Raw genomic sequence first — 25000 nt, forward strand, 5'->3', positions numbered from 1 at the left:
GCCTGTGGTCATGTCTACAAATGAGAAAGAGAGGGAGAGAAAGAGAAAGAGAGAGAGAGAGAGAGAGAAAGAGAGAGAGAGAGAGTCCTTCCCCCCTAGGGCTAGTGAGAATGCCAGCAGCTCTCAATTTGTAAACAGTGGCTGTATACTTTACAAAGTTTTAACTGGTAAAGTTTTATCCTATCATTACAATTATTGATAAGATTTTTTCTCAGTAGATAAAAAAAAATCGATATGTTGCCATGTAATCGTAACAAGTGGAAATCTGTTTTTTGTTTTTTTTTAAGGAGAATGACATAACTCGCCTGAATAACAGAAAATAACAGTTGTACATCAACATAGAGCCCTGGTGCTCTAAACAACATGGCAGCAACGAGAGAAAACCAGGGCTATAGTGTCGTTCTGTCCAAAATCGAATTTAAATTCCGGTGAGAGTCAAGACACGACATGTGGGAGGTGCTGTGTTGGAATAATGGTCTTATTCCACAGCCCCCACAGCTCTCCACAGCCCCAGCCCCACAGCCGCAGACAACGCTGCTAACGTTGCTGTTGACACTCAGAGATAATGTTGTCATTATATTCATAATTGGTTAAACAAGGATCCATAGCATAACGCGAACGCCCCCAGCTATACGTGTGGACAATACGAGCCAGCGTGACACTCAGTAGCACTTTTCCATGAAGCTTCACCGTCACCACTGTGACTTACTTCTTGGCATCCTAAGGTAGACAAAGGGTTGGATATGAATAGACCCGAAGACAGGGATCCTGTCTCGTCCACAGCAGCCACCGTCACGATCTCATTTCCCAGCCACAGACCGTGCCACAGCTACGCAGCTCGGCAAGGGCTGGATTGTTTGACGAGTTTTGACTCAACGCACGAAATCTTTTGGGAAGAGAGCGAAGCTTAAAGGTGATGAGGGCATAGGCAAAGCATGGAGAATAGTGTATGTTTGCAAGCGGGAGTGGGAGGGAGGGAGGGAGGGAGGGAGGGAGGGAGGGAAGGCGGGGGGAGAGGAAGGAAAAGGGAGAAGGGGAGGAGGAGGAGGAGGGGAGGAGGAGGAGGAGGGGGAGGGGGAGGAGGAGGAAGAGGAGGAGAAGGAGGAGAGGGCATTGTATGTTTGGATGGGGGAGGAAAGAGAGAGAGTAGAGAGGAGAGGCAAAGGGATGGGGAAGGAGAAGAAGAACGAGAGAAAGATATTATATGTATAGAGGGGGAAGAGGGAAGGGGAGAGGGAGGGAAGAGAGGGGAAGGGAAAGGAAAGTGGAGAGGGGAGGGGAAAGGGGGAGAGAGACGAGAAAGGAGAGAGAGGGAGAGGAGAGAGAGGGATGAGATACTGTAATTTTTACAGGGAGGAGAGTGGGAGGGGAGAAGGGAGAGGGGAGGGAAGGGAGGAAGGAGAGGAAGGATAATTGTTTATTTGGATGCGGGAAAGGCAGAGAGGGAGAGAAGGGAGGAGGAAGAGAGAAGGAAACGGAAGAAGGGGGAAGAGCAGAAGGGAATTGTGTGTTCCCATGTTGCTGCAAGGGATGGGATGGAGGGAGAGGGGAAGGGGAGTCGAAAGACGAGGAGGAGGAGGAAGAAGAGGTGGAGGAGAAAGAATAGGAGAAAGAAGAGGAGGAGGGGGAGGAGAATGAAGAGGAGGGGGAGGAGGAGGAGGAGGAGGAAGAGGAGGAGGAAAAGAAAAGGAGGAGGAGGAAGGAGAAGGAGGGGAGGTGGAGGAGGAAGAGGAGGAGCAAATGGTAAAAAAGAAGAGGATGTGAAGGAGGAAGATAAGGAAGAGTAGTAGGATGAGAAGAGGAAGGAAGACGAGGAGGAGAAAGAGAAAGAGGAAGAAGAGAAGGAGGAGGAAAACGAATAGGAGTAGAAGGAGGAAAAGAGAGAGAACGAGGAGGAGGAGGAGGAGGAGGAGGAGGAGGAGGAGGAGGAGGAGGAGGAAGAGGAGAAGAGGAAGGCCGACGAAAACTGGGGAGATAATAGAGAAAGATGATGAGAGATTAGGTAGGGGGGGAGGGCTCCGAACTACAGCCCCCCTCCCCCCACCTATCAAATCCCCCCCTCCTCTTCCATTTTCACAGTACGTTCGTATTCGTGTGAACGATGACGAGTGGTCAGGGGTACCAACGTTTTCAAATCAGTCCTACCAACCCTCTTACCCATGTTGATACAAATAACTGGTTTACCTGTGTAATAATTATATACTGCCGTTCATATGCATATAAGTGATCTTTTTCCCCCAATTTTTTTTCCTCCTCCTCTTCCTCATCTTCCTCTCCCTCCACCTCCTCCTCCCCATCTTCCTCTCCCTCCTCCTCTTCATCTTCCTCTCCCTCCTCCTCCTCATCATCATCTTCCTCTCCCTCCACCTCATCATCTTCTTCTCCCTCCACCTCATCATCTTCTTCTCCCTCCTCCTCATCTTCCTCCCCCTCCTCCTCCTCTTCCTCTCCCTCCTCCACTACCTCATCTTCCTCTCCGTCCTCCTCTTCCTCATCTTCCTCTCACTCCACCTCCTCCTCATCTTCCTCTCCTTCCTCATCTTCCCCTCCGTCCTCCTCCTCCTCATCTTCCTCTCCCTCCATCTCCTCCTCATCTTCCTCTCCTTCCTCCTCCTCCTCCTCCTCATCTTCCTCTCCGTCCTCTTCCTCTTCCTCATCTTCCTCCTCCCCGTCCTCATCTTTCTCTCCCTCCTCCTCTTCCTCATCTGTCTCCCTCCTCCTCTTCCTCATATTCCTCTCACTCATCATCATCATCATCATCTTCCACTCCCTCCTACTCCTCCTCTTCCTCATCTTTTTCTCCCTCCTCCTCTTCTTCATCTTCCTCTCCCTCCTCCCCTTCCTCATCTTCATCTCTTTCCTCCTCCTCCTCCTCCTCATCTTCCTCTTCCTCCTCCTCATCTTCCTCCTCCTCACCTTCCTCTCCCTCCTCCTCATCTTCCTCTTTCTCCTCCTACCTTACCACGCTAGGCACATTGTATACTGCACTTGCAGATAGCCTTCCCCCCACCTCTCCCCTCTCCCTCCCCCTCACACACACACACACGAAAGAGCGCTCGAGAAGGCACTGTATGCTCCACTTTCTGGTCCTCCCCTTCCTCTTCCCTCCCCCTCCCTCCCTCTCTCTCCCTTTTCCCTCCCACCTTCCATTTCCCCCTTTCCATCTCCCTTTCCTTCCCCCTTTCTCTCTCCCCTCTTTCACTCCCTCTCTTTCCGACCATCATATTTAGTTGGCTCCAACCATAGTCCCATTCTAGCAATGGCTTCTCCCACGACACACTTTTCTTATCCGACTACTCCCTCCCTCCCTCCCTTCCTTCCTCCTCCTCCTCCTCCTCTTTTGCAGTACCTCTCTTCCTCCTACCCTTCCTCTTTCCTCCTTTACTTTATCCTCCCTCTCTCCCCTCCTCCCCACCACCACCACCACCTAAAATTCTGATCCACTCCCTCATTCTCCCACCACCACCACCACCACCACCACCACCACCACCACCACCACCGGAATTTCTGAAGTCTCCCCCCTCCACCACTGCGACACGGCTGCCTTACTGACACATCCCTCTCCCAGGGATTTCTGATCTTCCCCCTCCCTCCCTCTCTCCTCCTCCTCCCTCTCTCCCTCTCCTCCTCCTCCCCTCCTTTAACTCCTTGATATCAGACTACTCAGCGTTGGCCGCACATACGACCACAACATAAGTGGGGTGGAGGACAAGAGGAACCTCTGACGGGAGCGCGATCCTCAATCCTCAACTTCACTGATAACAACAATCACAGCTGCAACAACGATAAATCTGTACCACACTTTCTAGTTATTCTTCTGGCTGAGGCTCAGCGATTTTCGTCCCGAGCCTCTCTAACCTTATATAGAAAACATTCTTAGCTCTCCCCATAAAGCCACTCAAAAAAAAAAAAAAAAAAAAAAAAAAAAAAAGTTAAGCCCTTCTTCCGTCCAGGGACGAAGTTTCAGATGAATAAAATCGCTTAGCGGAATCCAGAGCAACATCTGCAACGTTTGCCACAGAACCTGAACCTCAATGGATCTATACACATTTCCCTAAAACGAATAAATTCGCCAGACGGCAGCCAGAATCAATCCACAAAACGAAAACAAACTCCAAATGCAATGACACACACACACATGTATATATATATATATATATATATTTTTTTTTTTTTTTTGACAATGGGAGAGAAATCCCTCAGCCCGAGGGCCGCCCTACTGAAAACCCTACCATTCGACCGTGACCCCTACACATCTGAATAAACTCGCCTGCCATTTTTCCTTCCAGCTGCCGCCAGGCGATTTTATTCAGCTGAAGGAGAGCGAAATCTGAAATATACAGACGTCAGTTCCTCACCTCTTTTCCCCATCTCTCTCTCTCCTTCCCCCCACCACTCTCTCTCTCTCTCATTATAAATGTCTTCTCCTCCTCCTCCTCTCCCACGTCAATCTCTTCCTCCTCCTCCTGTAAACCTCCCTCTATACCTCCTCCTCCTTTTCCTCTTCAATATCTTCCTCCTCTTTCTCTTCCTTATCTTCTGCTGAATATATCCTTCTTTCTTCCCTCACTCTCTCCCTCCTCCTCACCCTGTACCTCCTCCTCTTCCTCCTCATCACCCTTTACCTCCTCCTCTTCACCCTGTACCTCCTCCTCTTCCTCCTCATCACCCTGTACCTCCTCCTCTTCACCCTGTACTTCCTCTTCACCCTATACCTCCTTCTCCTCTTCCTCCTCCTCCTCTTCTCCCTCAATCTTCATCTCCTCCTCCTTCCCGGCAGGAAGTCCAGGCAGCAGCAGCAGCAGCAGCAGCGGCATCATCAGCAAGAGTTGTGTCTCTATCGGCGGCCTCGGGGATAAAGGCGAACTGTAAAAGGAAGAGCGATCGAGGATCTTCGGGAGGAGGAGGAAGAGGTGGAGGAAAAAGAGGAGAAGGAAGAGAAGGAGGAGGAAGAAGAGGAGGAAGATGAGGAAGAGAAGGAGGAGCAAGAGGAGGAAGATCAGGAGGAGGAAGAAGAGGAGGAAGAAGAGGAGGAGGAGGAAGAAGAGGAGGAGGAAGAGGAGGAAGAAAATGAGGAGGACGATGAGGAAGAGGAGGAAGAACAGGAGGAGGAGGAAGAGGAGGAAGAAGAGGAGGAGGAAGAGGAGGAAGAGGAGGAGGAGCAGGAGGAGGAGGAGAAGGAGGAAGAACAGGAGGAGGAGGGAGGGGACGAGTCGGAAAAGAGAGAGAAGAGAGAGGATCAAACGAGTCAGGAGGAGGTGGAGGAAAGAGCAAGAGGAGGAGAGGAAGAATGAAGATGGGGAGGAGGAGGAGGAGGAGGAGAAAGGAGTGAAGAGGAGGTGGGAAGAGTAGGAAGTGAAGAGAAAAGGAATAAAAAGGAAAGACTGAAGAAAAAGTAGAAAGAGGAAGAGGAGGAAGGGGAGGAAGAGGAAGGAGGAAAGAGGAAGAGGAGAAGAGAATGCAGGAAGAAGAGAAAAGAAAAGTAAGAGAAGGGAGGAGGAAGAAGGTGGAGCGGAAAAAGAGGAACATAAAAGAGGAAAGGGGATGAAGGTAAGGGAGGGGGAAGAGGAAGGATGAGAGAGAGAGGAGGGAAGAGAGAAAGAGGAGGGAGAAAGAAGAGGAGAGGGGAAGGAGAAAGAAGAGGAAAGAAGAAAAAGAAATAAAAAAGAAGATAAGACAGAGGAGGAGGAAGAGGAGTAGAAGTAAGAGGTGAAGGGGAAGGACGAGAATGAGAAGGAGAAGGAGAAGGAGGAGGAGGAGAAGGAGGAGGAGGAGAAGGAGGAGGAGGAGAAGGGGAGGAGGAGAAGGGGAAGGACAAGAATGAGGAGGGGGAGAAGGACGAGCGTCAGGAGGAGGAGGAGAAGGAGGAGGAGGAGGAGGAGGAGGAGGACGAGAAGGAGGAGGAGGAGGAGGAGGAGGAGGAGGAGAAGGAGGTGAAACGTCACGAGGAACGTCAGGGGGAGGAGGAGGATGAGAGGGAAAAGGGAAGGAGAAGTAGGAGAGAAAAGAAATGTTGGGAGAATAGAGAGATATGGAAGTAGAGCGATCAAAGATAGAGAGGAGAGAGAAAGAAAGAAAAAGAAAAAAGAAAAAAAAAAAAGGAAAATCAAAGGCTGGTAACGTAAAGGAAATGTGTGTGTGTGTGTGTGTGTGTGTGTGTGTGTGTGTGTGTGTGTGTGTGTGTGTGTGTGTGTGTGTGTGTGTGTGTGTGTGTGCGTGCGCGTCTGTGTGTGATTCACCATTGTCTTGGATCACGTGTTGGACTCGTGATCGACAGCTACTACCCTCCCAGAGGAAAGCTCAGAGCTCATATATGACCGATCTATGGGTACTGCTGCGACCTTTACACGCACACACACACACCTCACCCACGAGAGTTGGAGTAACGACCCGCAGCGCAGTGATACTGAAAGTATTTCAGCCCTGGGCGGGATTCGAACCCGGACCTCCGTAGTGGCAGCCGGGAACTCTACCAACCGTGAGTGAGTGTGTGTGTGTGTGTGTGTGTGTGTGTGTGTGTGTGTGTGTGTGTGTGTGTATGTGCTTAACTCGTGTACCCAAACGGAAAACGCAAGTCATTTTATTTTGGTTAACATAAGATGCTTTTGATTTAACTTGAGCCCTCGCCACCTTCCCCTCCCCTCCCCGGCTTAAGTATATTAACCCTCTGACCTCTAAATTCGACTCTTACATCTACTCTGGCTGCCGGCAGGCGATTTCAATCAGTTTAGGAAACACAATTTACATTTGAAATATTTGTTGGTGAACTCCTCCTCCTACCATATCCTCTTCCACTTCCCTCCTCCTTCCTCCTCCTCCTCCTCTTCTTCCCTCTCCTCCTCCTTCTCCTCCTCTTCCCTCACCCTTCAGGTAGGGAAACTCCATAACTGTATCCTAATAATGTGTTAACATTCCATGCACGAAAATATGAGTAACCACATACATACATACATACATACACACACACACATATATATCTATACCCACATACACTGACTAATATACACGATAATTATCACGACACGCACGCACGCACGCACACCCACACACTCACTCACAAGCGCTTATCTATTACAAGAATAAACAGTTTCAAACCAATTTGCGTGGCCCGTGGGACCTATTTGAACCAAATGGGCGGACAAATGGAGTCTCCCATCGATACAACGGACACCTTATCAGTAACGGACAGATAAACATTGTCTTTCCGCATCTAGTTCACAATTATTTTTATATATTCTTATAAATCATGAAGTCAGTATGGTTATTTATATGTGCACACACACATACACACACATATACATACACATATATATATATATATATATATATATATATATGTGTGTGTGTGTGTGTGTGTGTGTGTGTGTGTGTGTGTGTGTGTGTGTGTGTGTATGGTTATACATACGTTAAGAATTTTATCATAAAATTAATTAGTTTTGATCCCTGAGCTATCTCAAGGTTGACGTCACTGTTGTCATGGTAACCAGACTGGACATCATGAAGATAAACCTATTAAGGCAAATGGCCCTTCAATGCAGTGTTCTGCTTTGTAGATTTTTCTCTAAATATACCCTAACTAACCTAGTTAGCTGATGACGTCATCTCGGACCCGTTGGGGGCCTATATGGGCCGAGACCCCGTCCCTTAACTGAATAGAATTGTCTGGATTTTGTTAGAATTGATTACGTAAATTGCGTTACCGTGTTTATGGGATTGAGAAAAGCGAGACTCGCATGTATGGCAACATCTGTCGATCAGCTGAGATTGTTGCCATATGAATGAGTTTCGCTTTTTTTACTTTTTTTTTTTTTTTTTTTTACCAGTACAGTTTCGTTTTTTTTTTCTCTCTAAGGGTACCTGAAACTCCTAGGATTTTTTCTAGTGTTCCAAAATAAAAAATCCATCGACAGAGGTAGAAGGATTTTTTTCTTGTTGGATAAAAATCTGGTTGTAGTGACCACCCCAGAACTTTTTCCTTTTACAAGTAAAAATACAGTACCTCCCATGGATTTTTTTTTAAAGGGGGGGGGAGTCAAAACCTGTGTTTGTTCCCATGAAGACACTTAACCTTGTCGGAGAAGAACCTTCAGTTCTTAAGATGGGAGGTCGGGTGGGGGGAGGGGGAGAGGGAGGAGGGAGGGGGGAGAGGGAGGGAGGAGGGAGGGGGGAGAGGGAGTGGGAGGGGAGAGGAGTTGGCAAAAAGAAAAGAAGAAGAAGAAGAAAAAGGGAGGAGGCAACCACTCCAAGAGAAAGGCTAAGACTGGAGTGGAAATAGAGCAAAGGCTAATTAGGTTAAAGGAACTCCATTGGGAGTTGTGGAAGTAGGACGAAATCAGGGGAGGAAGTGGGAGGAAAAGGGAGTGAGGGGGGAGGGAGTGGGGGAAGGGGTAGGGAGAGGAAATAAGGGAGAGAAGGAAAGGGAGGGAGAGAGAAAAAGAGAGAGGAATGGAAGAAGATTGAGGGATTCTTGTAAGGAATAATACACAAGCGTGTGTGTATGTGTGTGTGTATGTGTGTGTGTATGTGTGTGTGTGTGTGTGTGTGTGTGTGTGTATGTGTGTGTGTGCACGCGTATGCGTGGGCCTTTATGTGCGTAATGGTATAGGAGTAGGTATATGCGTGTGTGTGTGTGTGTGAAAGAGAAAGAAAGACAGAACAGAGGAGAGAGTGAGAGCGAGCAGAGAAGAGAAAGAGAGACCGAGACAGAGAACGACAGAGAGAGAGAGGAGCAGAGAAGAGAAAGAGAGAGCAGAAAAGAGAGAGAGAGAGAGAGAGAGAGAGAGAGCAGAAGAGAGAGAGGGAGAGAGAGAGAGAGAGAGAGAGAGAGAGAGAGAGAGAGAGAGAGAGAGAGAGAGAGAGAGACGCGTGGGGTGTCATATTCACACTTAAGCTTATTACAAATAGACAACCACAACCACAAGCAATAGGTTAGAACATCCCCCACCTCCTCCCCACCCCCTCCCTCATTTCCAATTACCTTTTCGACATATTTTGTTCAAAATCCCAACTCAGATGAATAAAATTACCTGGCGCTCGGTTAAATGAAATGAATAAAGTTCAACGCTTGTGTAATTGGGTCCAAAAGAATTATATATCCTCATTTATCTAAACTTGAAGGGGAGTAATTCCTAATCTGCGCCCAAAATATTTCGTTTGGAGTTTCAAAAATTCAATGACTTATCATTTTTAATTTTTTTTTTAAATCTAGTAATGTTTCCCTTCGACAGAAACTGTCACAATACTCGTAATGAACAACCTTTTTTTTAACTTTCCCGTTGTTTTAATTTTCTTTTATTACCTAATTGGGTACTTTTTATTACTTATTGAATTTTGTTATACATATTCCCATTACTATTATATTATATGTCATCAATTTATTGTATTCTATATTACTTATCTAGCTATGTATTTCTTTATTCTTTCATTCCTTCATATATATATGTATATATATATATATATATATATATATATATATATATATATAAACATGTATATGCACACATACTGTATATATTTTTCACATGCATCCGATCTCGTTAAGAACTGTAAAGTGTTCCAGTGTTCCAGTTCCTTGGAACTCGTCGCCTAGACGCCGCTTGTTTGCAACAAACTGAAGGAGAGGAAGATAAAGAAGATGGAGAAGAAAAGAAAGACGAAGAAGAAAAAGACGATGAAGAACAAGAGGAAGAAGAAGAGGAAGGAGAAGAAGGGGGAGAAGAGGAGGAAGACGAGGAAGAGGAAGAGGAAGAGGAAGAGGAAGAGGAAGAGAAAGTGAATGAAGATCAAGAAAAAAAGGAAGAGAAAGAGAAAGTGAATGATAAAGATCAATAAAACGAGGAAGAGAAAGAGGATGAAGAAGAAGAGAAAAAGAAGAAGAAAACAAGATGAAGAGGATGATGAAGAAGAAAAAGAAAAAGAAGAGGAAGAAGAGAAAGAGGATGATGAAGAAGAGGAAGAAAAAGAAGAGGAAGAAGAGAAAGAGGATGAGAATAATGAAGAATAAGAATAAGAATAGGAGAAAGAGGAACAGGATGAAAACGAAGTAGAAGAAGAAGAAGAAGACATCGCCCTCCTGAAGACTTGGGTCGTTCTTCGGCGTCAGCGGTCACGCCGAGTCTCGTCATGACCAAGACACCTCATTATATTTATTTATTATTATTATTTTTTTTTTTGGGGGGGCGCTGGGGCGGAGAGATATTGTTGTTGCTGGGAGATGGGGAAGGGGGGGGGGGACGGACATCTCTCTGTCCATATTTGGGCCTCAGTTCAACTCCCAAATCGTTGAATTGGTGACTTATTTTCCAGCCATTACGGGACCCTTTGACACACAGAGTCTGATGTTCTTTGATGTTGCCCGAAGGCTGAAGGTCAGTGATGATGCGGACAAAGTTCTTTTGATAAATCAGAGACAGAGACGCTCTGTATCAAGGTGACGTGTGAATTAATGTCACCACACCAGACGGACCCAAAGTTTCGTTACGAATGTCGGCAGGTGATTTTTTAGTCTATCGAGGGAAACTTGAATTGAGAATGATTTGAATGGATAATAATTTGTAGAATTTTATTTATCTTATTTATCATTAAAGTAAGCCAATACTGCAAAAATAAATAAATAAAATAAACAGGTAAATAAATAAGATGATGAATGAATGAATAAATAAATAAATGGATAAATAAAATAAAAAATACAGATAAAGACGAAAAATAATGACGCAAAAATGAAAAAAAAACTAAAATTCAAACAAAACAAATTAAAATTAAATTAAATCAAATTCAGCGGATTCTTTAATGTCCCCAAAGTCGACATGACGTCATGAAAAAACAAGAGAAGGTCTGCAAAGACGAGTCCAATAAGTCATAATTTGGCCAAATAATTCAGAAATGGCCAAATTCATGAGACTTAAAAAAATAGATTTAGTGAGATTTGTGAAATAATTTGGCAAATTTGAATATATTTGGTAAATTTCGAGGTTAGGCAAAATACGAGTGGTTGGGCAAAATACGTAATATTTAGCAAAAAATTGGCGACTTCGATATTTGGCAAAATACGTAAGATTTTGCCAAATTGTGTGTGAACTTGTGTGAAGTTATGTAATACAATACGCAAATTTCCCTGAAATATGGTAAAATTGATGAGTTGACAAAAATTGAAAAAAAAAGTTGACCAAATGTGTGTGATATGACAAAATTCAAGAAATCTGACCATATACGTGAAATTTAGCAAAAACAGACTTATCAATTTATTTAAGATTCTATTTTATTTTATTCATTCATTTATTTATATTATTATTATCATTATTATTATTATTATTATCATTATTATTATTATTATTTACAATTGTGAGACTTGACGAGATTCGTGACAAAGAAGACAAACAAGAGTAGATGACAACGAAAAGACACGCAAAACGGGGTCTCGACCCACCGGGAAACCGATCAAGCCGGGGTCTCCTGTCAAACGAATAAAATCGAATAGTTAGAGGTATTCGTACTTGTGTATCTTCCAAGAGAGAGAGAGAGAGAGAGAGAGAGAGAGAGAGAGAGAGATGAGGGAGAGAGAGGGGGAAAGAGAGAGAGAGGATATCGATAACAGACAAAAAAAAAAAAAAAAAAAAAAAAAAAAAAAAACCACTTCCTGTTTCACCCGGGGCACAAGGAACAGAATCGAACTGAAGATCGCACAGAGAGAACCATCCGCTCTCTGATGACACTCTCCCCTCCCCTCCTCCCCCTCCTGCTCCTCTCTTCGTCGTCACCGCCTGCAGATGGCCGGGGGAGTTCCTTCTTCCTGCCTCCCCGGGTCATCGCCGAATCCAAAAATGTTCTTTGTTTCTCGAGTTCTTCATATTTTATGAATTTCGCACGAGCGGCGTTGTTCTTGCAGAACCCTCGTCTTGTGGGGTCCCAGCTCACACCAAAAACCGGGAACATGCCCAGATAGCGAAAATGTTGCAGGGACATTCTGGAATTCGGTACTGCAAGGGAATTTTGGAGTTTCTGTACTCCTGAAGAACTCAAAAAAAAAAAAAAAAAAAACACTCAAAGACTTCCTGGGTTTTGGCAGGTCCTGGGCATAGATCTCTCTCTCTCTCTCTCTCTCTCTCTCTCTCTCTTTGGCACATAAATATTAATATTTGTAAATCGTTAATTTGTACACCACTTACTCTGGAGTTTTGTTTACATCGAAGTTCATCTTTGAATAAATTCCTTTTTCTATTAACTAGGATTTTTTTTATCAACTAAATTATTCTAGAGGTTCCTAGTCTAACAAACTATCTCTACTACGCCGTCATTATGCCACTGTAGGACAAAAAAAAAAAAAAAAAAAAAAAATAATAATAATAATAATAATAATATATATATATATATATATATTAACCTCTACGGCCCAGAGGTCCCTCTACGCCGAATAAAATCGTCTGGTGCTGGCAAGAACATGTTCGATACAATGGTAATTGGAATTGAATGCTTTAGTGAATCCTGCAAATCCACGCATGTACACACGCACGCGGATCCGCACTGCGTGTGAAGGGCTACCGCCACTGTAGTCCTTTCAGAGGAGTCAAGAGCCTTCCGTGAATAAAATAGTTTGTTGTCTATCATAGGATAGTTTGTTGTCTATCATAGGAGAATTTATGTCATAGAGGTTGAAGAACAAAAAGAAAAGAAAAAGGAGAAAAGGGGGAAAAAGAAAAACAAAGAGAACAATATTGAAAACGAGGAAAAGGGTGAAAGAAAAAAAAAGAAAAAAAATGAAGACAGAAAAAAACAGAAGGAAATTGGGAAAAAAAATAGGTCGAAAGGAAAAAGAGAAAAAAGAAAACAAGGAAAAAGAAGATAAAAATAAAAAAGAGGTAAAAAAAAATAAAAAATAAATAAATAAATAAAAAAAATAAACATCACAAAGGGCATTTCGGGGATCCAACGACAAGCGATCAGTCTAAGATCCCAAACGCTCGCGAGGGGAGAGAAAGAAAACGGAGCCTGGCCCTCGTCCGGGGTAGGGATAAACAAGGACGAGTGTCAGAAAACGAGGGACGGTTGCCAAAAATGATTAAAAGAAAACGGTGAGCCCTGGAAAGAAACCAACCGCATCAAATATTTAGTTGCCCAGTGATCTTCCGGATATAGGGGGGAGAGGGGAGGGGGGAAGGGAGGCTGAAGGGAGGGAGAGAGACAGAGAGAGAGAGAGAAAAGGGGAGATTTTTAATAAAACGGTCACGTATTTTATATATTTCAATCTGGCTGAAGAAAAAGGTATTTTATGCGTTTTAAAGGGACATATTTTGACCTCCCCCTACCTTCTCCTCCTCTTCCTCACTCCTAAAGGGTGTGGGGGGAAGGGGAGAGGGCGTTCGGGGAAGGAGGGGGAGATGGGGGGGAAGTCATTCCAGGAAGGGAGCTAAAGAGAGATAGTTCAGAGAAGAAAGTGTGAAAGAAAACGTGATTTGCATTTCGTCAGCGATTCTATCCTTAAAGAGAATATGATCCTGAAGAGGTGGATTTAGTAAGATTAAAAGAGAAAAGATTTATGGCGGGTAACAGAAAGAAAGAAGAGTTTAAGTTAAAGATGGTCAGAAGTCTTCTTTGAAAGGAAAGAAATCTGATGGGGGAGGAAAGGGGATGGGGGGATACTGATGAAGGAGGGGGGAGAAAATTATTCAAACGAAAAAGGAAAGAAAAATTTTCAAAGGATGGTTGGGGGGATTGTATAGATATAGGGAGACTATTATGGTGGTATTTTTTCTTAAGGGGAGTAGAAACCGCTAGGGGAGTGGGGGAGGAGACTGAGTTAGGGGAGACTATTCAGGGGGGAACTATTCATGGGGGTATATCGAAAGAGCGCCGGTAGGGTGGTAGGGGGCGTTCTGGAGTGAGAAAGGGAAATATATACTATTGACATATTGGGTAGTTTAGTGAAAAAAGGGGAAGGGGGGAATATTGATGGAAAGGGGGGAATATGTCCGGTGGGGAAGAAAGGGGGGAGTCACTCAAGTGGGGGGGGGATGAACCCAGGGAGGAATGTGGGAGTGAGGGGGAAGGGATGGGAGGCGCTACTGACTGGAAGGAGAAAGATTGTTTTGGTTGGCGTAGAAATAGGGGAGATAGACATAGAAAACGGGGTGGGGGGGACACAGGAGAGGTGGGGCGGGGATTGGAAGGGTGAAACACATATGATAGGGGAGATTATATTTTAGAAAACGGGGAGGGGGGGGGGAATGCCCGTGAGCTACGAATAAAGGAATTTTAAAATTATTATTATTATTATTATTTTTTTTTTATCTATATATTTTTTGTGATGGGGCGGGGTGAAGATCCCTTTTTCCTCAAAGTCCCCATCACAGCTAAATAAATCAAAATGTCTATCCAAAAATTTACGACCTATGTCTCCGTTTTCGAAGAGATATAACTCCAAACGGGCTAAAATGAAAATAATAAAATAGTTCAGAACAACACGTTGGATGGAAACAGTGTAAGCCACATACACACACACACACACACACACACACACACACACACACACACATATTACTTTGGTCCAACAATAAAATGGACCCACAATGTATTCAATATTCACACAATAAAATAACAGTACAAAAGATCTCATATATATATATATACAATGTTCGCAAAACCTAACATGTTAAGGCAATAATTCGAAAGAATTGTAAAAGGGAGGTATACCATTCTATTAAACAATAGTACAGTTAAGAACAATGAAAGCTTATGGTGTACAGAATAATTGAACGTTAAAAAGAGACTGTGAGATTTATTCACATCAACATTTTTACGCACACGAACGCACACACGAACGCACGCAACGGCCATTGCTCCGTGGTGCGGTGGGTTGGGGACTGGAGCAGATAAACAGTGTACCTAGTTCGAGTCCTTTAATGAGTAACTGATTATACATACACATATATATGTATAATGCATGTACCGTATATATGTTGTATATACTATATGTATATTATCTACATTACACAGACACAGACACACACATATATATATATATACATATATATATATATATATATATATGTATGTGTATGTATGTGTGTGTGTGTGTGTGTGTGTGTGTGTACATACACACGGAAAATAGTCAATTGTGGACCGGGCGCTTTCGTCTATAAGGACATTTTTCCTTGAAGATGTCTAAATAGACGAAAGCGCTCGTCACACAGTTTATTTGTCCTTGTGGTTTTCCGCATACTTACAACCACGAGTCTACGTGATTTCTCCAGCACAAAGACACACATACATACACAGAGTATATATATATATTATATATATATATATATATATATATATATATATATATATATATATATATATATATGTATATGGACAAGAGAGTCATTCACTTGAATCCATTTGCATACGCACAGCACCGCTTGTACAATCCAGGGACTATATTGTATAGCACAATGTGTGTATAATAAGAGCCCTGAAGCACAGCACTCGCATAGATCAATGAACAAAATGGTTATCCATTATAAGACCCAGACAATGAAATGGTCAAACAACGTAATATCCACAATCGCGAACCAATCACTCCCCAATCACGCGTGTAATGACGGGGGGTGATTGGCAGGACGGATCCGTGATGGACTGCGAGAGAGGAGCGGATGTCACTACCGACAAGGGACAAAGAGGAGGAGGAGGAGGAGGAGGAAGATGAAAAGGAAGAGGAAAAGGATGAAGATGAGGAGAAGGAGAAGAAGGAAGATGAGGAGGAGGAAGAGGAGGAGAAGGAAGAGGAGGAGGAGAAGGAAGAGGAGGAGGAGAAGGAAGAGGAGGAGGAGAAGGAAGAGGAGGAGAAGGAAAAGGAGGAGGAGGAAAAGGAGGAAGAGAAGGAAGAGGAGAAGAGTTGGAACCAAGAGTAAGACGAAGAGTAAGACGGTGAGCAAGAGCAGGAATAAGAAGAGTAGTAGAAGGAAGAAGAGAAGGAAGAAGACTAGCAGTAGGAGCAAAAGAAGAGGAGAAAAAGGAGGAACAAGAGATGAAGGAGCCATAGAAGAAAGAGAACATAAGAATGAAGGAGACTGCAAGAGACCTTAAGGCCTACACTAGGCAGTTTCGTGTCCATTAACACATATCCTCCTCATCCATAGAGTTATCTAACCTTCTCTTAAAACCACTGATACTTTGATCGCTCACTACTACATGGTTACAAAGTCTATTTCATTCACTGACCACTCTACTGTTAAACCAGTTCTTGCCTATTTCCTTCTTAAATTTGAATTCGTCCAATTTAAATCCATTACTACGTCCTATCCTGTTGTCTTGATATGATGACTCTGTCTGGATCACCTTTGTTGAAACCCTTAATCCACTTGAGCACCTCTATTAGATCACCCCGCAATCTGCGTCATTCCAGAGGGTGTATATTAAGGTGCTTCAGCATGTCCTCATAAGGTAAATTTCTGAACCCATGTATAATTTTGGTTTTTGTTCTCTGTACTGATGCTAGTGAATTAATATCCATTCTATATGACGAAGACTAAAACTGTAGCGCATAGTCACGGATAGGTCTAACGACAGATACAGTTTGATAACTACCTGTGCGCTTTTATTCGTAACCGTCCTAGCAATGAAACCTAGTGCTCTGTTAGCTCTATTCCTGGCCCCAACACACCGTTTCTTGGGTTTAAGGTCAGAACTCACTAGCACTCCCAAGTCTCTCTCGCACTCATTTGTTTCTAAAAAGGTGTTATCTAAGCTATATATATTTTCTGGGTTGTGTAAACCTACATTTAACGCGTTGCTCTTTGAGATATTGAAGTCCATTTGCCATTTCACCAACCCAGTATCCCGGCGTCTTCTCTTGACGTAATTTGGCGTCCTATTTTAGCATCGTCCGCAAACTTACAAACATCACTACTAATACCATTGTCCAAGTCGTTTATATATATAATGAATATTAAAGAACCCAAAACCGAGCCCTGGGGAACTCCACTACTAACACTCCCCTATTTGGATTTTACACCGTTGATGGTGACACTATCTTCTGTCAGTGATCACTGCTCTAATCCTTTCAAACACTTTTCCTCCCATGTCATGGACCTTGACCTTATTTAGAAGTCTTCGCTAACGTCAAGATAAATAATATTGAAATTTACATTGTTATCTGACACCTTGTAGATATTAATGTAAACAGATAGGTTAGTTACACATGACCTACCCTTGGTGAACGCATGCTGGGAGGCGGAGGCAAGAGGCGAAGAGGCAAGAGTAGGAACAAGAAGAGGAGAGAGAGAGAGAGAGAGAGAGAGAGAGAGAGAGAGAGAGAGAGAGAGAGAGAGAGAGAGAGAGAGAGGAGTATAAGTTCAAGAGCAAGAGAAGAGGCAACAAATGGAGTGTAAGAGGAGGAAGAACAAGAGGAAGAGGAATAATAGAAAAATATCAATAAGAAGTGGTGGAAAAAGATGTGGAGAAGGAGGAGCGAAAGTAAGAGGAAGAGGAGAGGGAGAAGAAGAAAGACAACAAGGGTGAGGAAGAGATGGAAGAGAAAATGAGTATTTTAGAGTAGAAGGTGAAGCGGGAGGGGTCCGGTGGAAGGAAGGAGGAGACTTAAGGGGGACGATGGAGAATAGGAGGGGGATGATGACGTCACCTGTTAGGGTGTGAATGGGTGGACGGAGGCGAGCGAGAGGCTGGAGGGGAAGTATAGAAACATTTGCTACAACACATGAAAAGGAGAAAAAACATGAATGAACACAAGAAGTTAGAGAAATTTAATAGGTAAAAGGAGGAAAGGGTCTGTGTGTGTGTGTGTGTGTGTGTGTGTGTGTGTGTGTGTGTGTGTGTGTGTGTGTGTGTGTGTGTGTGTGTGTGTGTGTGTGTGTGTGTGTAAACACAGGGGTTACATGATACCACCACTACCCACATCAAACTAAGGTTTAACCTTGCAACGAATAAATCAATTCATTCAAATTACAAAGAAGTTGTTTTTTACTGGAGAACCTGAGGCAACCCAGAACGACTCTAATATGTAAGAGAATATAAATCAAAAATAAAAATAAAACAGAAGATCTGTCGAAGTGTAGGATATTCACAAATTACAAGTTTAGGAATCAACCATCGTCACGTTGATTAAAAAAGGCCAAAGAAATAACTAAAGAAGAAACCACATTTGAAAAAAAATAATAATAATCAGCGAATGTCAAGACAATGTTGATAAATAATTAAAGGAAGAGTCTGCGTTATACCTGGGGAGCTGGCCTGGATGATTTGATAATTAATTAATCATCAAAGAAGAATCTCCTTCACCCCTAACCCCCCCCACTCCCCATGACGAGCCAAATCCCCTCTTCATCTTCCAAGATACATCCAAGAGGAATCGCAACTTAACAGAAAGATACGCAAAACAAGAAGAGATTGTGCAAAATCCAAGTCAAGTGTCTAGAGAGAGAGAGAGAGAGAGAGAGAGAGAGAGAGAGAGAGAGAGAGAGAGAGAGAGAGAGAGAGAGAGAGAGAGAGAGAGAACGAGAGAATCTTTATTTCCATAATTTATGGAAAATCCAGTTCGCCAAGATCCGGAAATCAACTAAGAATAGGAAGGGTTGCATACCTTTCCAGTGTACGGAAAGAGTGGTCACAAAAAAAAGACATTTTCCATGACGACGGATTTTTCTGATGAAAACTGAAACACTGAAGGTAAAGGTGTTCCAGTCCGTATAATAAAATATAAAAGATGAAAAAAAAAAATTGTAAGATGTCACTGAGATATTGTAGTGAAGCACATGGTGCATCTGACTTATGACGAACAATGTACAATGGCAGAGCGACAGAGGCGAAAGAAACAGATTGTCTGAGGGTAGCAAGTGATCAAAATATTGAAAAAAAAAAAAAAATAATAATAATAATAAAACAAACAGGGACAGATGCAAGGAATGTGACATGACTGTGATTCTGAAAACTTATCGGGAACTCTGTTGACATGGAGCAGAAGTGTAAAGAAGAATAGAACGGGGAATGGAACGTCTTGGTATTAAAGAGGAGACACAAGAATGGCAAGATCAATTACAAAGTAACAATTATTCAGAGGAATGCTTGGAGAGAGGTGACGTCACCGATATGGAAAAAAAAATAATAAAAATAAATAAATGAAAAATAAAGAACAAAGAGATGGGGTAGAGGTGAAGGGGGAGTAGAAACCGAGGTGCAGTTAGGTCGGTCAATTAATGTATCATCACTATCATTACAAAAAACAAACATGCGCGCGCGTGTGTGTTTTACTTAATTGTAACATACAAAAGCGGAGCTACACTCGGGAGGTTCCTCATATTCTCCATCGATCAAAATGGTTTTTTAATTAATTTCTGGATTTAGATTGAACTATATCTCCTTTTAGGCAATTCCATGAGCTGGCGTGTACACTAGGAAAGTCTTTTCTTTATATATTTTAAGCTTTTAATTCTCAATTTGTTCCCATGATCTAATGGCTCCCTCTGGTCTAACTTTTGGCCACATTTTCATTTACATTTCTCTTCTTCCTTTCAGTGAAGGCAGATCGAAGGCGTCTAACTTCTAGTACGATTTATCTGCTAGATTGGGGATAAATTTGGTTGCTGCTCTCAATACTCTGTCTAACTTATTCATATCCTTTCATTTAGTGCGTTAATCAACACCCACGCTGCATATTCTAATCTAGGGCGGATTAGGCTCTCTATGAATTATTATTTCCAGTATAGTGTGTTTGACGGGTGACAAATTATCCACGATCAACACTCCCCTATCTTTTTGTTGTTGTAACTTTCATTTCTCATGGAATATACAGTGTGTGTATATATATATATATATATATATATATATATATATATATATATGTGTGTGTGTGTGTGTGTGTGTGTGTCTGAGTGTGTGTGTCTGTGTGTGTGTGTGTCTATATGTGTGTCTATGTGTGTGTGTGTGTGTGTGTGTGTGTGTGTGTGTATTTGACCAGTTTTAACGACATGCAATCTTTCACCATCTTTTACCCTCCTCGTAATCTATGGCTCTTCTACAAACACGTCAGCGTAGATCATTCCTTCGTCATGTTACATATGCAAAACCAAAACCATTACGGGAACCAACACTAATCCTTGTGGGACTCCGCTACAAGCTTCCATTCATCCTGAGAACTTGTCCTTCATTACTGTCGCCACTCATCCATTCCAAAAAGTTTCCTTCGTGTCCTCCAGTGTGCTCTAATTTCTACAGTTGTTGTTTGTTAGGTACCTTATCAAAAGCTTTCTTGATATCCAAGTATACGTAATTTCTCTAGCACTACATCAACCGCTCTTGAATAAAATGCTTAACATTTTCGATACATGTGATCTTCTCATTTATTTAAAACAATTCAATCCGTGTCTTCCACACTTGTGCTTGTGTGTGTGTGTGTGTGTGTGTGTGTGTGTGTGTGTGTGTGTGTGTGTGTGTGTGTTGACACGTGTATACCCATAGATACAAGGCATGATGAAACAAGATTTTATTTCTTTTATATGAAAGATAAGCCCAGTACAGGCGACCGCATACGCTACTTGTAATCAATACTTTAGGGGCGTTAGGGGCACCCTTAAGGATCAGAGGCACGCATAATTTTTTTATAGTTGCATGTTAATTTGTATACAAACAAGGATAATGGTCACTTTTAATTAGGGCTATCCTTCATTAAACCTCTCCTTTACTCATTAAATGACTCATCGTCTTCAGCACAATCCCGAGGATAGAAGCGCTGGTTAATTATGGGAAACGAAACACAAAAAGTGAAAGAAATATTCTGCCTGTTAGCAAGCTGATGCCTTTAGATGCCTTTAGACATGTTGCTAAATCTTTCCCATCTATTTATTTTATTTTATTTATTTATTTACTTATTTATATATATATATATATATATATATATATATATATATATATATATGTATGTATATATATATATATATATATATACATATATATATATATATATATATTTTTTTTTTTTTTTTTTTTTTTTTTTTTTTCAATTAACATCAACTCTTGCCATTGTAACAACATCATGAGAAAAAATAAAAATAATTCTAACCTTTCATCTTCCTCAAATTTGCTGACACTTGCACTTGAAAGGAACACCATATTTATCTAGAGGCAAGTTAGAAACTTAGATTCACGATTCGTATTCTTAAACAAATTTCAAGACCCTTAAAATGCGACGCTATACAGTCTAGAAATACGACGTCCAAGCAAAGAATGGGTCATCATTTTTATGATATCTGTCTCCCGATCCCCAAAAATTGCGTTTAAGAATACAAACCCCGAACTAACCGTAGTCTGAACTTAAGTCAGCGCTGACGCGTTCATCGTTGGCGGCGTGGACGCTGACTCTCAAACTTAACCTCTTTAACGAGGCTTAACCTCCTTCAAGCCATGCAACGTAACTTACCTTATAAAAGTCGATGTGGGAGAGGTCGGGGTGGGAGGAGTCAAGTCGAATCCGTGGTTGTGATTGGTGGCAGGTGAAGCTAGATCGTGGCTGTGATTGGTCAGAGGAGATGAAACAACGCCTCCTGCAAGTGACGTCACGGGCATGCTCATCATCATTTTGGCCAGGGTTCATACGAGAAAGCTTCACTTCAAAATGCTCCCAATCTCAGGAGCATAATACTTCACTCACGTGTATATACATTTATATATATATTCGTATATACATACATACATACATATATACATATATATATACATATATATCTATATATATTTGTGTGTCTTAGTATATATGTATCTATATATGTATACATACATATACATATGTATATATGTATGTATGTATATATGTATGTATATATAAATATATATACAACAGTGATTCAGTCACTAGTTCGCCACGTGTGATAAAGGACTACCGTATCGCTTCTGTTTCTTTGTATGGGTCTTGACACTCGAGCCGGTCTTACCACGAAGGTGATGGCCGTTCGAACCCTGCCACCTGGTGCCCTGTGGTACGAGGACGTCGACCTTGGCGTCCTTCGCCTGGAGTCTCCGCACTCGAGGAAGAATGGCCCGTGGACCTGACCTACTCAGGAGGGCCAGGTCCGGACATGCATCTTCTTCCCGAGGGCCAATCTGGAAGGGACAAGAAGAACGAGAGTAATGTTAGGCGAGGTTCTTGCTAGAGGGATCCTTACAAAATTCCAATTTTTCAAAATGAAGAAGAAAGGAGAGGAAGAGAGGGAGGAGGAAGAGGAGGAGAAAAAATAATAGAAGAGCATCAGGAAGACGGAGAAAGAGCAAAAGAGGGATGAGCAGCAAGAGTAAGAGAGGAAGAAATAGAGAAATAGAGAGAGAGAGAGAGAGAGAGAGAGAGAGAGAGAGAGAGAGAGAGAGAGAGAGAGAGAGAGAGAGAGAGAGAGAGTGGGGGGACGAGAGAAAGAGAGAGATAATAATGTTACCTGAAATGAGCCTTCGAGGCAATGCTGCTGAGCCTAATGTATGAATACATACAAATACTCATACATATATACATACATAAATACATATGTATTTACCTATCTATAGATAGAGAGACAAATATCACTTCTGGGTACTACAAAATTTCCAAGTGGTAGAAGGCATTATAAACAATTCACCGATGTGCACACACACACACACACACACACACACACACACACAATTCAATAAGCTCATATTTGATCCCAAAATTGCTGGGAGTTTAGTTAGGTTCAGTCAATTATGTTAGACTCTCTTAGGGTAGGTTACATGTGCAGCGAATCAGCAATTCTACCTTGTTATTTTCTCATATATTGCAAAATTGTAATGTCCTCATCAATCTCTGTAAAACAAAATATGTAAATATTGGCCTCATTTCAGCCTGAGACAAACTCATCCCAGCAACTACGTTCCAAGCCCCCCCCCTTCCCCATGCCCTTCTTGCTCTACAGTTAGACAACTAGAAATTGGCCATATGTTCCTATACTGTTCTTATCTAGCAGCCTGGAGTCTATGTGCATCACCTTTTAGAAAACAATTATGTTATTTGGAGCTCTTGTGTAGTTCTTGGACAATGGAAGTCATCTTCCTAGTTCCATTCTAAGAGTAATACCGTTGTGGACAGATTCTAAGACAAGTAGCTATATTTCTAGTGAAATAATAGTGTCCCTGCTATGATATAATTAGAAATATGATTACTGGTTCTTCTATGTATTGTTTAATAAGAAATACCATCATGGTAAACACAAATAAATTATCACAAAATAATGAAAATAAGATTTTATATATTTTTCGAGACCTGATGTGGTACAATGGTAACGCGCGCGTCTGTTAACAGCTGGAAGGTCAAACGCACAGGTTCGAGTCCTGGCCTCCTCAGTCATGGTCCTTGAGTGAGGCACGTCCCCGGGCCCTGGACAAGGAAGTACGTGACTTAAAACCCTTGATTGTTTCTATATTTGTTCTGACTGTCGCCAGGTGATTTTATTCAGCTAAGGGAAACGTTAATAGACGTAAAAGGGATAACTCAATATCTGTCTCTGTATTTATACAGCATATATATATATATATATATATATATATATATACATATATTATATATATATATATATATATATATATATATATATATGTACTGTATATATATTATATATATATATATATATATATATAATGTACTGTATATATATTATATATATATATATATATATATATATATATATATATATATATGACGTAAGTGAGAGAAGGAAGCACAAGAATATTAGTCTGAGTTTATTCCTGACTAGTTTCGCAGGTATGCTTTATCAAAGCAAACCTTCGAAACAAGTCAGGAATAAACTTATACTAAGACCCGTGTTTCCTACTCCCACTTACGTCATCTCTCAGAATGTCTCAACATATATATATATATATATATATATATATATATATACATATATATATATATATACATACATATACAGTAAGAGCTGAATATCTTTGCTAGTGATCTATGCAATGTATTTTACTCCAAACCTCTACTAAAGAGACCTAAGATGACCTAAGCCCATTCCTCCCAACAGATGGTCCTCACCTCTGAACACACACAAAGATAGACGAACGAAAGCTAAGGAATTTAAAACCCGCCACACCATAATAGAGTCGTTTCCTCGTGAGGCCTTGGACGAAAAAAAAAAAAAAAAAATGCAGGAGCTTCTCCATGCAATGTGGAACAAGTGTCTACGAGGAGGGAATAACAGGTGATGTATACGATGTTGCAAGATGTTGATTGTCCATTGCAAATAATGGGCCATCTTTTGAGATGTTGTTATTCATGACGTCAGATGATTTGATTCGTCTCTGCGGAACTTCCTCGGTGCTGAAGAGTTTACAGACTACTTCGACAACCTCCTTACATATAAGACAATACTTTTCCCATTCATACTCTTTCCCGGCAGGTGATTTTATTCATGTCTGTTGTAACAAAGGTGTTGAAAAATATGCAAATAAAATGTACGTACAAAGGGACACGATTCCTTTATGAACCTTTTTAGCCGATCGAGTTAGAGCGTCGCTACCTTGGGCGAAGGTCGAGGTGATGGCGGTTCGAACACTGCCACCGGCGAGTTGAACCAAGGGCATGGTTACTTAAATTCCACGCTACAAAGTCCTCTGTAAGGGGCACCGTCCTAGCCTCCTGATGGGGGGGAGGTCGTGACGCTAAACCAAATCATGATTGGAATTTAACCCACTGGGGAACACCAAAACCTGCCCCAGCAAGCAACAGAAGTTTACCCATCCATCTTTCGTTAATGCTCAACTGGTATCATTTCACAAAACGCCTCTTATCAGATGGAAAGTATTCTATTTAGAAATACATTAAGTGTTTAACAACGTGAACTATATTAACATAGCTCAGCTGTTTCGTGGGCCACATACGAATGTCCGCAATGTTGCATTCTGACGCTAAAGGGTCGAATCGTCAAACTACCAATTCGAAAATAGAGAGAGAGAGAGAGAGAGAGAGAGAGAGAGAGAGAGAGAGAGAGAGAGATTATCGGTTTGTGCG

At 42.0% G+C, this 25000-nt stretch overlaps 1 protein-coding gene across 2 annotated transcripts in view; it reads right to left on the minus strand.

The window, feature by feature from the left end:
* The window catches only part of LOC143037913 (ecdysone-induced protein 78C-like), a 416501-nt gene that overhangs the window by 259635 nt on the left and 131866 nt on the right, over positions 1 to 25000 (minus strand). For both annotated transcript variants that reach the window (XM_076206575.1, XM_076206576.1), the window contains exon 2: positions 21407 to 22086. In XM_076206575.1, coding sequence (XP_076062690.1) covers positions 21407 to 21564 — 158 coding nt within the window. In that variant the 5' untranslated portion in view covers positions 21565 to 22086. The remainder of the gene's footprint in view (positions 1 to 21406; positions 22087 to 25000) is intronic.

This window comes from Oratosquilla oratoria, chromosome 23, assembly GCF_046742065.1.
Source record: "Oratosquilla oratoria isolate Oo_2021 chromosome 23, ASM4674206v1, whole genome shotgun sequence".
Lineage (NCBI taxonomy): Eukaryota > Metazoa > Arthropoda > Malacostraca > Stomatopoda > Squillidae > Oratosquilla > Oratosquilla oratoria.